This window comes from Lissotriton vulgaris, chromosome 6, assembly GCF_964263255.1.
Source record: "Lissotriton vulgaris chromosome 6, aLisVul1.2, whole genome shotgun sequence".
NCBI classification, from domain to species: domain Eukaryota; kingdom Metazoa; phylum Chordata; class Amphibia; order Caudata; family Salamandridae; genus Lissotriton; species Lissotriton vulgaris.
In genome coordinates, this window is record NC_141694.1 from 1,730,400,506 (window position 1) to 1,730,418,855 (window position 18,350).

General features: G+C 50.8%; 1 protein-coding gene across 2 annotated transcripts in view; it reads right to left on the reverse strand.

Moving 5' to 3' along the window:
• The window catches only part of TP53BP2 (tumor protein p53 binding protein 2), a 330,278-nt gene that overhangs the window by 18,563 nt on the left and 293,365 nt on the right, over positions 1 to 18,350 (reverse strand). For both annotated transcript variants that reach the window (XM_086927962.1, XM_086927963.1), the window contains exon 16: positions 18,085 to 18,251. In XM_086927962.1, coding sequence (XP_086784088.1) covers positions 18,085 to 18,251 — 167 coding nt within the window. The remainder of the gene's footprint in view (positions 1 to 18,084; positions 18,252 to 18,350) is intronic.

Consider the following 18,350-nt stretch of genomic DNA (forward strand, 5'->3'; position numbering starts at 1 on the left):
CTCACTCTATCCATCTATGGCCCTCACTCTATCCATCTATGGCCCTCACTCTATCCATCTATGGCCCTCACTCTATCCATCTATGGCCCTCACTCTATCCATCAATGGCCCTACTCTATCCATCAATGGCCCTACTCTATCCATCTACGGCCCGCCCTCACTCTATCTATGGCCTGCCCTCACTCTATCTATGGCCTGCCCTCACTCTATCTATGGCCTGCCCTCACTCTATCTATCTATCTATGGCCCGCCCTCACTCTATCTATCTATCTATGGCCCGCCCTCACTCTATCAATCTATCTATGGCCCGCCCTCACTCTATCCATCTATCTATGGCCTGCCCTCACTCTATCTATCTATCTATGGCCCGCCCTCACTATATCTATCTATCTATGGCCCGCCCTCACTATATCTATCTATCTATGGCCCGCCCTCACTCTATCTATGGCCCGCCCTCACTCTATCTATCTATGGCCCGCCCTCACTCTATCTATCTATGGCCCGCCCTCACTCTATCTATCTATGGCCCGACCTCACTCTATCTATCTATGGCCCGCCCTCACTCTATCTATCTATCTATGGCTCTCACTCTATCCATCTATGGCCCTCACTCTATCCATCTATGGCCCTCACTCTATCCATCTATGGCCCTCACTCTATCCATCTATGGCCCTCACTCTATCCATCAATGGCCCTACTCTATCCATCTATGGCCCGCCCTCACTCTATCTATGGCCTGCCCTCACTCTATCTATGGCCTGCCCTCACTCTATCTATGGCCTGCCCTCACTCTATCTATGGCCTGCCCTCACTCTATCTATGGCCTGCCCTCACTCTATCTATCTATCTATGGCCCGCCCTTACTATATCTATCTATGGCCCGCCCTCACTCTATCTATCTATGGCCCGCCCTCACTCTATCTATCTATGGCCCGCCCTCACTCTATCTATCTATGGCCCGCCCTCACTATCTATCTATGGCCCGCCCTCACTCTATCTATCTATGGCCCGCCCTCACTCTATCTATCTATGGCCTGCCCTCACTCTATCTATCTATGGCCCGCCCTCACTCTATCTATCTATCTATGGCCTGCCCTCACTCTATCTATCTATGGCCCGCCCTCACTCTATCTATCTATCTATGGCCCGCCCTCACTCTATCTATCTATCTATGGCCCGCCCTCACTCTATCTATCTATGGCCCGCCCTCACTCTATCTATCTATGGCCCGCCCTCACTCTATCTATCTATGGCCCGCCCTCACTCTATCTATCTATGGCCCGCCCTCACTCTATCTATGGCCCGCCCTCACTCTATCTATGGCCCGCCCTCACTCTATCTATCTATGGCCCGCCCTCACTCTATCTATCTATCTATGGCCCGCCCTCACTCTATCTATCTATCTATGGCTCTCACTCTATCCATCTATGGCCCTCACTCTATCCATCTATGGCCCTCACTCTATCCATCTATGGCCCTCACTCTATCCATCTATGGCCCTCACTCTATCCATCTATGGCCCTCACTCTATCCATCTATGGCCCTCACTCTATCCATCTATGGCCCTCACTCTATCCATCAATGGCCCTACTCTATCCATCTATGGCCCGCCCTCACTCTATCTATGGCCTGCCCTCACTCTATCTATCTATCTATGGCCCGCCCTCACTCTATCTATGGCCTGCCCTCACTCTATCTATCTATCTATGGCCCGCCCTCACTATATCTATCTATGCCCGCCCTCACTCTATCTATCTATGGCCCGCCCTCACTCTATCTATGGCCCGCCCTCACTCTATCTATCTATCTATCTATGGCCCGCCCTCACTCTATCTATCTATCTATGGCCCGCCCTCACTCTATCTATCTATGGCCCGCCCTCACTCTTATCTATCTATGGCCCGCCCTCACTCTTATCTATCTATGGCCCGCCCTCACTCTTATCTATCTATGGCCCGCCCTCACTCTATCCATCTATGGCCCTCACTCTATCCATCTATGGCCCTCACTCTATCCATCTATGGCCCTCACTCTATCCATCTATGGCCCTCACTCTATCCATCAATGGCCCTACTCTATCCATCTATGGCCCGCCCTCACTCTATCTATGGCCTGCCCTCACTCTATCTATCTATGGCCCGCCCTCACTCTATCTATCTATCTATCTATGGCCCGCCCTCACTCTATCTATCTATGGCCTGCCCTCACTCTATCTATCTATCTATGGCCTGCCCTCACTCTATCTATCTATCTATGGCCCGCCCTCACTCTATCTATCTATGGCCTGCCCTCACTCTATCTATCTATCTATGGCCCGCCCTCACTCTATCTATCTATCTATGGCCCGCCCTCACTCTATCTATCTATCTATGGCCCGCCCTCACTCTATCTATCTATGGCCCGCCCTCACTCTATCTATCTATGGCCCGCCCTCACTCTATCTATCTATGGCCCGCCCTCACTCTATCTATGGCCCGCCCTCACTCTATCTATGGCCCGCCCTCACTCTATCTATGGCCCGCCCTCACTCTATCTATGGCCCGCCCTCACTCTATCTATCTATGGCCCGCCCTCACTCTATCTATCTATGGCCCGCCCTCACTCTATCTATCTATGGCCCGCCCTCACTCTATCTATCTATGGCCCGCCCTCACTCTATCTATCTATGGCCCGCCCTCACTCTATCTATCTATGGCCCGCCCTCACTATATCTATCTATGGCCCGCCCTCACTCTATCTATCTATGGCCCGCCCTCACTCTATCTATGACCCGCCCTCACTCTATCTATGGCCCGCCCTCACCCTATCTATGGCCCGCCCTCACTCTATCTATCTATGGCCCGCCCTCACTCTATCTATCTATGGCCCGCCCTCACTCTATCTATCTATCTGTGGCCCGCCCTCACTCTATCTATCTATCTATGGCCCGCCCTCACTCTTATCTATCTATGGCCCGCCCTCACTCTTATCTATCTATGGCCCGCCCTCACTCTATCTATCTATCTATCTATGGCCCGCCCTCACTCTATCTATCTATCTATCTATGGCCCGCCCTCACTCTATCTATCTATCTATCTATGGCCCGCCCTCACTCTATCTATCTATCTATCTATGGCCCGCCCTCACTCTATCTATCTATCTATCTATGGCCCGCCCTCACTCTATCTATCTATCTATCTATGGCCCGCCCTCACTCTATCTATCTATCTATCTATGGCCCGCCCTCACTCTATCTATCTATCTATCTATGGCCCGCCCTCACTCTATCTATCTATCTATGGCCCGCCCTCACTCTATCTATCTATCTATGGCCCGCCCTCACTCTATCTATCTATCTATGGCCCGCCCTCACTCTATCTATCTATCTATGGCCCGCCCTCACTCTATCTATCTATCTGCCCTCACTCTATCTATGGCCCTCACTCTATCTATGGCCCTCACTCTATCTATGGCCCTCACTCTATCTATGGCCCTCACTCTATCTATGGCCCTCACTCTATCTATGGCCCTCACTCTATCTATGGCCCTCACTCTATCTATGGCCCTCACTCTATCTATGGCCCTCACTCTATCTATGGCCCTCACTCTATCTATGGCCCTCACTCTATCTATGGCCCTCACTCTATCTATGGCCCTCACTCTATCTATGGCCCTCACTCTATCTATGGCCCTCACTCTATCTATGGCCCTCACTCTATCTATGGCCCTCACTCTATCTATGGCCCTCACTCTATCTATGGCCCTCACTCTATCTATGGCCCTCACTCTATCTATGGCCCTCACTCTATCTATGGCCCTCACTCTATCTATGGCCCTCACTCTATCTATGGCCCTCACCCTATCTATGGCCCTCACCCTATCTATCGCCCTCACCCTATCTATCGCCCTCACCCTATCTATCGCCCTCACCCTATCTATCGCCCTCACCCTATCTATCGCCCTCACTCTATCTATCGCCCTCACTCTATCTATCGCCCTCACTCTATCTATCGCCCTCACTCTATCTATCGCCCTCACTCTATCTATCGCCCTCACTCTATCTATCGCCCTCACTCTATCTATCGCCCTCACTCTATCTATCGCCCTCACTCTATCTATCTATCGCCCTCACTCTATCTATCTATCGCACTAACTCTATCTATCTATCGCACTAACTCTATCTATCTATCGCACTCACTCTATCTATCTATCGAACTAACTCTATCTACCTATCGCACTCACTCTATCGCATCACCACAGCATCACTCTGGGGCACCACAACATCACTATGCGTTACCACAGCATCACTGAACGCCACAGCATCACTCGTCGCCACATCACTCAGCACCACCACAGCATCAATCAATAACTGGTTCAATGTTTCAAGCTTTATTACAAATGTCACAAAAATATGTTAATATTTCACTTCTGTTCTTGGATTTTCGTCACATAAAATACACTGAACATAATTTTCACAAAAGTTATTTACAAAAGTTTAGGCTATTGCCATTATAAATTACAATAACTTTTATTTAAGTATTACTTATTTAAAAAAATTAAAAGCCTATTTGTAATATCAATACATCTAAGTCACGTAAATACAACACATATTGCATTACAAATGCTATATGTGTCACATTTGTGAAAGTTAAAACTATTGGCATTGTAAATGACAAAGCTATTAATTTTGCTATTTTTAAAACCAACACAAATAAAATATTTGTCATTTACAATACCAATAGCTCAAACTTTCCTAATGCGAGACCTATTACATTGCAAATGCTTGTTTATTAAGATGGGCATTGGATAAAGCTATCTGCCATTGGAGGGGAGCTGATCTCTTCCTCTTTCTCTCCACCATATCTAGTCTTTAACGTTCCTTATCTGGTGGTGAGCCATGGCTGTAGGTGCATTGACTCGCTTTCTGGCCGCAGTGATTATTATGGCATTGGAAGGAGTGTTGTTTTTAATGTATGTAGGGTCTTTTTAAGGAGTGACTTTTTTCTCTGCCCTTGGTATGACTGCATTGGATGAGGCAAGTTCTTTAAACCGTTCCATCCCCTGGTCTAGCATGCTTAGCAACATGGGCGATTCAGAGTAGGATGTAGGTGGCAAACCTCAAGAGGGGATATGCTGCTGCTGGGCAGGTTACAAGGTTCTTTGCCCCACGTTACAAAGGAGTGGTCTGGGTAGGAAGGGTTTGTGTATGGTCCCAGAAAATGAACATGAGTAGGAAGGGGGTTGGCTATGTTGTTCCCAGGCAAGCAGAGCCCGGCCATTTAATGTCTCATAGCCTCATTTCAACAGGCCCATATGCACATGACACACAAGAGAATGAGGGGAAAAGGTGCCCTACTTCTAAAGGGTCAACAAATCCTATGATTGACCTAGAAAAAATGTGTAGCCCTATAAACTATAATTCTATTGCCATCAGCCAGAAAAAAAACATTTTAACTTAGTGACAGAGAGAAAGCGCACTGTGCAAGGCACCTTTCCATGGTCTCGTGGCTCCTTGCGGCACACTAGAACCCTCTTACGTATAATAGGAACCACAAAGGGTCTCACCAAATTAATAAACAGGGGCACTGCAAGGGAACATTACCAAAACTGAAGGATGGTACAGCTGGCACAAACATCTGTAAAATGCAGCCTTCATCATAATCATGCTAATTTACACTGCACACATAGAAATCGAATTTGGGCATCCAAGTGGTAAGGAGAGTTCCAAAATGAAAGAAGACTAGAAAGGTAAAGTTGTTAATCAGATTCTTACACAAAGCTAGAGGACTGATTTTGCATGGGTGGGAAGAGTACCATATAATGCTTGCATCAACCAGAAAAGAGTGCCTGGCTGCCTAGACCCATTCTACTGTGGGCATAGCCAGAAACGTTTAGCATCCTAGTAGCATACATTGTAGGAAGCTGGCTCTGTATGTACTATACAGAAGTAAGGTGTAGTGTGCAGACAGTCCAATGGAATCCCAAAGGTAGGCAGAGTTAACAGTAGATAATACCTTTCTCTCCATTTGTGGTAGTGTGGGTGAGCCGTAAGGCTTTATCAGAGGGTAGTGTTAAGCATTTGTTGTACACACTGATGTCACACTCAAAAGCGGAACTTCGACCAATTTAGTTGTATACAAATATTATTTAGTTGCATTTTATTTTCTAGTACAAAGACAGGCCTGGTACAGGTATGTATAATAACTCTTTGCAAGAATGATGCAGTTAAATGCAGTGTAAATGCAGTTGAATGCAATTAGATTGGTTACAGGTAAGTCAGTTGTTTGTAAAACAATTGGAATTACTTTTCAGTTACTTTTCAGATTACTTTTAAAGTAATTGTTTCTACTCAGTGTGATATGCCTAGGGCACATCAAGTCAAAGTGCATCAGAAATCTGGCAAAAGGGGGGAGGGGGGTCAACTGCAACAGAAACCCAGTTTCCTACATACATGCCATGCTGTAGTGTGCTTAAAATGTAGAGTCAAAACAATATTTTGAGGTAATATGGGCTTTCCTTTAAATCTTCTGCTTAAGCCTCAATGCATAAATCCAAATGAAGAGGAGCCGATTTATAGAGTGATAATGTAAAAAGAGCATTCACAACACTATTCACTGAAAAATGCCTCCAACTGACATCTGCGATTATATTAAGGTCAGCTGTCCGAATTTGGACAAGCCACTCCGCCATTCTTCTGAGGTCATTAAACTGAGTAGGGAATATTCACTCATGTTTCGAGAAAGTAGGGAATATTCACTCATGTTTCGAGAAAGCAGTTTTTGCCTCGCAAGGGGCATGGAAGGCACTTTAAACAGAACAAAATAACACCATACCATTAATATGGGTGCTAGCACATTTAATTTAGAGCACCTGCAATTGGTAGTGGTGTGGTATTAAGTACTATATGAAAACAAGCATTTACAATGCAACGGTCTCGCCTTTACAAAAGTTAGAGATATTGGCATTGTAAATGACAACATTTTTATTTGTGTGTTGGTTTTGAAAACAGATAAATAAATGGCAGTCATTTACAATGCCAATAGCTTAATCTCTCGCAAATGCGAGACCTATTGCATTTGCACACACACACAGAGCCACACACACAGACCCACACACACACACACAGAGCCACACACACACAGAGCCACACTGCGACACACACACACACACACACACTGCGACCCACACACACACACTGCGACCCACACACACACAGAGCCACACACACACACACACACACACACACACACACAGAGCCCCCCCCCACACACACACACACAGAGCCCCCCCCACACACACACAGAGCCCCCCCCACACACACACAGAGCCCCACACACACACACAGAGCCCCCCCCACACACACACACAGCCCCACACACACACACACAGCCCCGCCCACACACAGACCCCCCCCCACACACAGAGCCCCCCCACACACAGAGCCCCCCACACACACAGAGAGCCCCCCACACACACAGAGAGCCCCCCACACACACACAGAGCCCCCCACACACACACAGAGCCCCCCACACACACACAGAGCCCCCCACACACACAGCGCCCCCACACACAGAGCCCCCCCACACAGAGCCCCACACACACAGAGCCCCACACACACACATAGAGCCCCACACACACACACAGAGCCCCACACACACACACAGAGCCCCCCCCCACACACACAGCCCCCCCACACACAGAGCCCCCCCACACACACAGAGCCCCCCCCCCACACACACAGAGCCCCCCACACCCACACACAGAGCCCCCCCACACACACACAGAGCCCCCCACACCCACACACAGAGCCCCCCCACACACACACAGAGCCCCCCACACACACAGCCCCCACACACACAGAGCCCCCCACACACACACACACACAGAGCCCCCCACACACACACACACACAGCCCCACACACACACAGAGCCCCACACACAGAGCCCCCCCCACACACACAGCCCCCCCACCCACACACACAGCCCCCCCACCCACACACAGAGCCACCCACACACAGAGCCCCCCACACACAGAGCCCCCCACACACAGAGCCCCCCCCACACAGAGCCCCCCCCACACAGAGCCCCACACACACACACAGAGCCCCACACACACAGAGCCCCCCACACACACACACACACACACACACAGAGCCCCACAAACACACACAGAGCCCCACACACACACAGAGCCCCCACACACACACAGAGCCCCCACACACACACAGAGCCCCACACACACACACAGAGCCCCACACACACACACAGATCCCCACACAGCCACACACACAGATCCCCACACAGCCACACACACAGATCCCCACACAGCCACACACACAGAGCCCCACACAGCCACACACACAGCCACACACACACACAGCCACACGCACACACAGCCACACGCACACACAGCCACACGCACACACAGCCACACACACACACACAGCCACACACACACAGCCACACACACACAGCCACACGCACACAGCCACACGCACACAGCCACACGCACACAGCCACACGCACACAGCCACACGCACACAGCCACACGCACACAGTCACACACAGCCACACACATACACAGCCACACACACACACACAGCCACACACACACACACAGCCACACACACACACACAGCCACACACACACACACAGCCACACACACACACAGCCACACAGAGCCACACACACACAGAGCCAAACAAGTTACTTACCTTCGGTAACGATTTTTCTGGAAGATACAGTATCTGCCTGTGGATTCCTCACCTTGTGAATATCCCCCTTGCGTCAGCAACATTCGGAAATTCTTTTGTAGCTTCGCGCCGACTTGGACGTCAGAGACACGGCATCGATCGCGACTCCGCTGACGTCAACGACGCCTACAATAGGCCCATGCCAGCGTGATGACATCAGTTCCGCCCTTTTTTCCGTGCCTTCGAGGCACACTGACGGACCAATGACAGTAGATGTATACACAGTATACACAGTACACCAGGGGTCTCCAAACCGGTCCTGGACGGCCGGATCCATGCCAGATTTTTGGGATATCCCCATTGAGATGCATGTAGTTATTTTAAAAATCTGGCATGGATCCGGCTCTCCAGGACCGGTTTGGAGACCCCTGGAGTACACAATAGTCAAGGTAACACACACAGTGTGAAGCAAATGCAGAAAACATTTGAAATAACACATTTTCTTGACTATGAATAGGGCTCCCGGTTTTCCGTTTAAACGGATTTTTACATATAAATACAGACGGGAAACAAGTTTTCCTTGGTCTGTATTTATATATAAAAACGGGAAAATACAAGTATATTTAGTCATTCACTTCAATAGAATCAAACCCCCAACCATAATGTCTCCCCCCTCCTTAGAGGGTTAAGAGGTGTTAGCCCAGCTGTTAGACGGAGACCCGGAGGGTCGGCCGAGCAAGGGGGAGAGGCCTCCTGGTGAGGGCCTTCTCCTTAGATCGTACGGGCAAGCAACTACCCCCCCCCCCCCCACAGATGGACGCCACACCAAGATAGGTTCTGTACACTTTTATAGGTATTCTTAGGCAGGGTAAACTTGACGATACAGCAAGACAAGGATACGATGATCTCGTCAATTCTAGTCTCTGTGGGAAAGGGGGTAGCGGGACAGTCTCAGTACCGGTCCGGTACAGGGGTAGCTGGTGTATAGCTCTCAATCCTCGAGCTGGAGGGTTCGCAAATAGGGGCCGCGGCAGCGCCAGCAGGCTTTCGTAGATGGTTCACGAAGAGGATGAGCCGCGGCAGCGCCAGCAGGCTTTCGAAGATGGTTCACGAAGAGGATGAGCCGCGGCAGCGCCAGCAGGCTTTCAACGATGGTTCACGACGAGGATGAGCCGCGGCAGCGCCAGCAGGCTTTCGAAGATGGTTCACGAAGAGGATGAGCCGCGGCAGCGCCAGCAGGCTTTCGAAGATGGTTCACGAAGAGGATGAGCCGTGGCAGCGCCAGCAGGCTTTAGAAGATGGTTCACAACGAGGGGCCGCGGCAGCGCCAGCAGGCCTCCAAGGGTGAGTTTGTCTCGGTGTCTTTCGACTCCAGGATACTACTGGCTTCCTGCTCTGGAGCTACCCCAGTTATAGGTCTGGCGCCCTTTGATGTCCGGACCCTCGCACTTGGAGGTCGGGGGGTCCGGGATGAGGGAGTCCAGACACCCAGCAGGGGGGTGGAGCCAGCGCCCAGGGAGGCTGGGGGGTGATCGAAACCTGGCGGAGGGGAGCCATCGACACTCCTTCTTCCATTGGCTCGCCAAGTGGTCTCTTTACCCCCTGGGTGGATGGTGGTGCCCCGATGTCGGGGCCTGGCTGGGCCTGAGGCGGAGGTTGACCCGAGGCCACGAGGCCTGGTCGTGGAGGGTCCAAGATGGCGGCTGGGCCGGGGACGGTCGTTCGGGAAGGAACCCGGGCCAGCCAAGAATGTTGTTGTGATGGGCCGGGGCCCCGTCGGGGAAGAGCTGAGGGTTGACCCGGCGGCTGCAGGGGTGGTTCTTGTCCGGGGAACAGGGGTGGCAGTGATCCGTGACCCGCCATGCGGGGAGGGGTCGGGCCTACCACGAGGCCTGTCTAACACCAGCTGAGACAGCTTCCCTGCGCGCACACAGCCGCACCAGAGTACTTCACAGGTCTTTGAAAGACCATTACCATGTTAATGAGGCTTTATTGTTCACCCCTCGGCCCCTGCCTCTTCACTCTGCCGATTGCTCCAAGTATAGCAACCAGGGAAGAAAACTCTCCAGGCCAACCTCGGAAAGTCCTGGAGACAAAGCACTGGCCAGCGAGTGCTTTTAAAACTAAAATGAACTTGCAAACAGGACGCACCCTGAAGTCAGCACCCGATGTAGGGGCCCCGGTATCACCGCCCTTGAGCCCCCCTGGCTGTGGATCCAAAATAGTCTGCAATTTCAGGCATCAATAAAAATGACCATTCCGGTGATTAATGTTCTTCCCGGCCGAAGCTTCGTCTAGTGCAGGTTCTGACTCATTATAGCACAGAGGGTTAATATGCCTGCTGGAAAGAACGTGTCCCATTCACAATGATTTGGGGGCAGCCATGGTTCCTGCGCACTCTTAAGTAGGGGTGAGTGGGGGAGGGGAATCAACCTTTCATGTGCAGAAGTCTGCCATAATTTTTGTCACTTTATTTTTTGTGAATATGTAAATAATAACATCATTTTTGCATGATTCAATGTGTATCAATTGGTAGCCCTGACATGATACAAAATAATGCCCCTTCCCCACAGAATATGTTGAGGGCCCTGAGACACTTCTACGTCACAAATAATCGTATCCTTCTGGTGGACTGGGGGCCCCAGGAAGGGTGGGCACCTTCTTGCACCACAGTGAATGCAGGGGTCTGCATTGCGCCCCTGCTTTGTAGTGCCACTACACTTAGGTCCTGTCAGTTTGCAGACATTTAATCGATCAGCATGAATGGTCAAGAATGGTGGCTTTGAACTAAGAGCTTGAAGCTCACTTACCCTCCTTGCCGAGGTTATTGAAACAAGGAAGTCTGCCTTTAGAGTCAAGAGCCTCATAGGACATTTGTGAAGGGGCTCGAAGGGAGCACCCATCAAAAAGGTCAAGACAAGATTTAAGTCCCACTGAGGCACAATAAAAGGATTCGGAGGGAACTTATTTGTGAGGCCCTTCAAAAACCTCAGCACTACAGGAGACTTAAAAAGAGATGGCTGGTCTGGCAAGCAGAGAAATGCTGACAGCGCTGAAAGATAGCCCTTAACTGCGGCAACAGCAAGCCCTTGCCGCGCCAGAGAGAGAGCAAACTGGAGAACATCAGATAAATGGGCTTTCAAAGGGTCAATTGTTTTCTCTCCACACCTTGCGACAAATCTTGACCATCTGTAAGAATATATGGACTTAGTGGAGTCACGCCTGGCTGATAAGATGACATCCACCACATCAGGCGGGAGAGAAAAGGAATTCAGGTTGCCCCATTCAATCTCCAGGCATGAAGGTGTAATGTCTGGAGGTGGGGGTGTAGAACCTGCCCCTCCATCTGAGAGAGGAGATATGCCCTGAGAGGGAGCCGGAGCGGCGGGTGAGAGGAGAGATGGAGAAGATCTGTATACCATACCCTTCTCGGCCAATCCGGGGCGACCAATATAACTTGGGCCCGGTCTTGGCGAATCTTCCTCAGAACCCGAGGAATCAAGGGTATGGGAGGAAACGCGTAAAGGAGTTGACTTCCCCAACTCAACTGAAACGCGTCCCCTAAGGCTCCTTGCATCGGATACTGGAGACTGCAGAATGACGGGCAGTGAGCATTCTCATGAGTGGCAAACACGTCCACCCAAGGAGTTCCACACATCTGAAAGAGGTTGCGAACTACCTCTGGATGGAGCCTCCACTCGTGGTCGGCGAGAACTGCCGACCGAGATTGTCTGCACGAAGGTTCAGAACCCCCGGCCAGATGATTTGCCATCAGACAAATCTGATGGTCCTGACCCCACTCCTCCCTGTTTGTTGATGTACCACATCGCGGTCGTGTTGTCCGTCAGGACTTGAATCGACCGACCGCGAAGGGAAGGATGGAAGGCCTTGAGTGCCTAACGTATTGCCCGCAATTCCAGAAGGTTGATATGAAGCAACCTTTCCTCTGGAGACCAAAGACCCTTGACCTGCAGATCCCCTAGATGAGAACCCCACCCTAGAGTGAATGCATCAGTTATAACTGTGGCCACCGGATGAGGCAGATGAAAAGGCTTCCCTTGAGACAGGTTGCCTTCCACACCCCACCAAAACACATCCGCTGCAGCTTCTCCGGAGATCCTCACTGAATCCCTGAGATCCCCGTTGTGTTGATACCACTGCCTTCGGAGACACCACTGGAGCGCCATCATATGCCAGCGTGCATGGTTGACCAACAGAATGCATGAAGCCATCGGACCGAGCAGGCGAAGGACCTTCAGGACTGGAACAACCGCTCCACTGTAAAATAAAGGAATAATTTCCTGTATATCGCGAACCCTTTGAGGAGGAGGGAATGCACGACACACAGTTGTGTCCAGTACCGCACCTATGAACAGGTTGCGCTGGGAGGGCACCAGGTGAGACTTGGGTACATTTATTGAAAAACCCAACGTGTACAACAACTGGGTTGTCTCTTGCAGATGTTGGAGCACTTTCTCTGACGACTCTGCTTTGATCAGCCAGTCGTCCAAATATGGGAATACCGGGATCCCTGACCTTCTGAGATGTGCTGCCACCACCGCCGTCACCTTGGTGAAGACTCGAGGCGCAGTAGTAATCCCAAAAGGAAGGACCGCAAACTGATAGTGTTTGCGACCCCACCGTAAAACGGAGATACTTCCTGCGCGACCTCAAGATTGGTATGTGAAAATACGCATCCTGCAAGTCGAGCGACACCATCCAGTCTTCTTCCAGCAGCGCTTGAAGAACCTGTGCAAGGGTGAGCATCTTGAATTTCTCCTGTTTCAGATAGAGATTCAAGATCTTGAGATCCAAGATTGGACGAAGTCTGCCATCCTTCTTGGGGATCAGAAAATACCGGGAGTAGCATCCCTGAGACCTTTCCTGCTCTGGGACCACCTCTATCGCACCCTTTCTTAACAGAGTCTGTACTTCCTCCTGTAGAAGTAACAGATGTTCAATAACCTTGGCAAGGAGGGTAATTGGGCGAGAATTCCCGAAAGGGAAGGGCATACCCATTTTCTACGAGATTGAGAACCCAAAGATCTGATGTAACCGATTCCCAATCCCGTAGAAAGTAGGTAAGCCGACCCCCCACCGGACCCACATGATCCTGAATGGCGGATCTAGGTCTGCTTTTCTGTGGCTGGGGGGTTGGAGGAGAGGGAGGAGGAAGAGGCTTGACGTCCTCGAGGACGAGCCCTTTGCTTTCCCCTGTATGACCTATACAAGGTATTTTGCTGCTGCTGCTGTTGTTGCTGCTGCTGACCTGGTCTATAGGTCCGAAATGAAGAGCGACCAAAACATCTGAACTTCCTGGTTGTTGAACCTCTTACTTGAAGTCCAAGAGATTTAGCAGTTGCTCTGCTGTCTTTAAACCTCTCTAAGGCTATATCTGCCTTCTTGCCAAAGAGTCCAACTCCATCAAATGGTAGATCCAACAGTGCTGACTGCACGTCTGCTGAAAAATCCGAGAATTTTAGCCAAGCTGATCTTCTTGTGGCTACCGCAGTGCCCATGATCCGTGCCACAGAATCTGCAGTATCTACACCGCTTTGGATAACTTGACGTGCTGCCGCTTGAGTATCAGACAACACCTCCTCAAAGTCACCCCTGCTGTCATCCAGAATCTCAGAAATAAACGTGCGCATTGAGTCCATAAGTGCGTGCACATACCTCCCCAAGAGACAAGTGGCATTTGTTGACTTTAATGCCATACTTGCGGGGGAGAATGTCTTCTTGGCCTCCTTGTCACCAGGCACCTGGGGAAAAGCACCAACTGACTTCTTAGAGCACGCAGCCTGAATTACCAGGCTTTCAGGAGAAGGGTGAGATGATAAAAAGGCAGGGTCTTCCGGTGCCACCCTATATCTCCTAGCCACACTTTTTGAAACAGCAGGTGCAGAAAGAGGCTTTTTCCACACCTCCATAATGGGTTCAGTTAATGCCTCATTAAATGGGCGTAACGGTTCCACTGCTGAGCTTGGTGAATGGAGTACTTCCGTAAGTAGATTTGACTTAAATTCAACAGTTGGTAATGTCAAAGCTAAAAGTCCTGCTGCCTTCCTCATTACCACATGATATGGCTGGACATCCTTTGAAGGCGTATCTGGACCTGATGGTAATTCCCACTCTTGGGAAAAATCTAGGCCACTAGCATCAGCTAGCTCTTCGAAGCAATCCTCATCCAGCTCACCTTCCTCCAAGTCTGGATGAGACTCGATGTACCTTCGCTCCTCCAAGAGGCGTTGTGCTTCCCTCCTGGACCTCTCCTTTACACGCCTCGCAGCCGGATCCACCATCGACTCCGACGGAGCCGGAGCCGACCTCGGTACCGAATCAGATGGCCCAGATGGATGCTCGGAGCGGGCAACGCCTGTATCGGAGTCGTCGACTTCGGCCTTGCCGGTGTCGACCTCGGCGGAGCCGGGTACTGCCACGGCGGCGTCGGGGCTGGCATAAACGGCATGAAAGGTGCCGGGGCATAAGAGTGTGGAACACCCAAATTAAATGCCAGTGGACCCTATGGGACCCGAAGGTGCACCAGAGGGGTACCATGACCTCGAGAATACGCCATACATAGCGTTCAGGAACGCTGATGGGTCTTGGCCTGGTGCAGGAAAGGTTGGATGAACACCCTCAGGCCGAACTCGAGGTAGGTTCGAATCCGGCTCTTCTACAGGCGCAGATTCTTCTTCCTCCACAGGGACTTCCTCCTCCTCCTCTTGAGCCGGAGACGGCGTTGGAGTTGGATTAGAAGCCTGAGCCGGAGAATGAACTTGTGACTCCGAAGGCGAGGCCACACCTTCCCGATCCGAAGCCTCTTGTGGCGGGATCACCTTCGATCGAACCTTTTTGGGCAACCTCGACTTCGAGCCCGACTTCTCACCTGAATGACGTCGAGACTCATGCCTCCTTCTATTGTGCTTCTTATGCGACCTCGAAGCATGTTCCGACGAGGACTTCGAAGCCGATGCCTCTCGAGATCTTGATCTTGACTTCGACCTCGACTTCGTCCTCCTCGAGCGGGATCTTGAAGTCTTCATACCTTTGTCGGCTTTCAGCTTCGCTACAAGAAGTTTGGTCTCCCTCTCTCGCAGGGCCTTTGGGTTCATTTTTCGGCACGATGAACATCTATCCACGTCGTGGTCGGAGCTTAAACACCAAATACAGTCTTGGTGCGGATCCGTAATGGACATCATCTTCCCGCATTCCCTGCAGGGCTTCAATCCGGACTTCTTTGTCGACATTTTAGGGAGACAAAGAGGCAAGAGAACAAGAAAACAAGGAAAAAAAGTAACAGAGTTACCAAAAGCTACTGAGTATCCTGAAACCGTTAGCGTCGACGACGCAGAAAAAAGGGAACTGATGTCATCACGCCGGCGTGGGCCTATTGTAGGCGTCGGTGACGTCAGCGGAGTCGCGAGCGATACCGTGTCTCTATGACGTCCAAGTCCACGTCGGCGCAAAGCTACAAAAGAATTTCCGAATGTTGCTGATGCAAGGGGGATATTCACAAGGTGAGGAATCCACTGGCAGATGTATCTATCAGAAACACACACACACACACAAAGAGCCACACACACACACAGAGCCACACACACAGAGCCACACACACACACACACAGAGCGCCACACACACACACACACACACACAGAGGTGGTACTCCAATAGCGGAGTATGTTAGTTATCAATCGGTGCTTGGTGCAAGTCAACATGGGTACCTTGCATTGCTACCCGTGCTTTTCAGAATCACCATAAAACACAACGCAGTGTAAAAAATATTTAAAAATCTGCACTGCCCCATATGCACTACACGTCGTACCAGAGAGAATACATTCGGCTCCGTGCCATGATCTAGGCTGTGCCACATGTCGAGCACCCTGAATAATGTGGCACATCATGCATAACTTACCATGGCCAGTAAAAAGGGTTCAACACAACCTACATTAAACTATACATGCCCTGCACACCAAGTTGTGCCCAGCATTGTGACACAGTATGCTGTGCACACCACACAGTGCACCATGTCCTGCATCCTGGACCGTGCCATACGGTCTTCCATGCAAGGAGAGCAAGTCCCCAGGTTTCCACAGTTTAGTTCCCCAAAGTATATAGGAAATCAACACGGTTTCTAACAAAGCCTTGGCAGAGATAGGGTCGAAGCCTGCAGGCAGCTGGGCAGACAGGGGTGCACGGTGGGTGGGCAGGGATGAGGACACGCCGTGCAGAGCGCTGCAGGCCGCTGCTTAACGCCACGGGCCGGCGGGTGTTAGACTGCTGCTACCGGATTCTACGGTGGGCAGACTTTTTGTACACTGTAAACATTACACAGAAGCAGCGGCAAACAAGGGGCGAATCCTGCCCCCCAGAGCCTCAACAATCAGCCAGCACCAGATCCACTACCCTGAGCAGCGCCATCCACCGATACAACTCACCATCATAGTAGTAGCAGACCTTCTTGGTGCCCCCTTGACTGTACGTCATGAAGCCCCGTGCTGCTGCTGCGGCTGCTGTGAGCTGGTACCGGCGGCCGAAGGAGGAGGGGTAAAATCCCACTACTGCCGCCAGAAACTGATCAAGCACTACTCCGCATCAAAAGAAAACCAAAACAGACCTTGCCCAGCAAAACTACCACAATTGGGTAAATAAAAACAAGCGACGCCAAGCTCCATGGCTCCTCCTTTAGGTCGCGAGGAAGCGCCCAGAACTTTTTGTACACTGTAAACATTATCTCATTCCTCTCCCTGCAGCTACCAAGGAAACGTCCTTCGTGCACACCATCAGCTCTGCGGGGGTCTTGTACATGCTGACCAGGAACTGCAGCATGGGGAACTTTGACGGCTGCGACGACTCCAGGAACGGGCGCATCGGTGAGTTCACCCCCTTGGAGGCCTGCGCACTGCTGCTCACTGGTTCTGGCCCACAACCCACCGAGCCCGGTTCTGCAGAGTTCCGGGCGGGCCCCTCTGTACAGGGCTGGGCGAGGGTGTGCAGATGTTGTCCTCCCACAAAGTGCTCACACTGTCTGTAAGCCCAGTCCTTTACAGACCGAGGGGCGTGTTTTTGTTGACTGTTTACATGTAAGAAAGAAAGTCAAAAACACACACCCCAATCGGAAAAGGAAGGGGCTTAGATCGAAAGAAGAACGTCACTGGGAGCTCTTCTCCAATGGCTGGCCACCGTTTAGGAGGCCAGTCAATGGAGAAGAGGGGCGGGGCTTAACCTCGCTAGAGACACTCACTTATCCCATTAAGTCTTCCCAGCTCGACTGCGCATGTGTGCAGTCTTTCGCAGGCGGAGACCTAAACAAGTTAACTCACCAAGACCAGCACAAATTACAGCAGAAAAAAGAAAGGCTCAAAGGCAAACAAGGTGCACGCTTAGATAAGAAGGATGATAACACATACCATACAAAAACTGAGAGCACTGAGTGTAACCTTCCTCCATCTCCTCACACTTATCAGCTGCAGTCTGCAAGTCACTGTATGTCATGGCGAAAACAGCTGCTCCGGATTCCACCAAGAACTTGCAAACTTGGACATTATTGCAAGAGGCAGCACAGTGTAGGGGGGTCCTAAAAGTTTGGAAGGAGAGCGGAAATTGATTCAGTTTAGCATAGAATACATACCATATCATTAATTAAGATTGAAGCAAATTTAAAACCACAATTGTT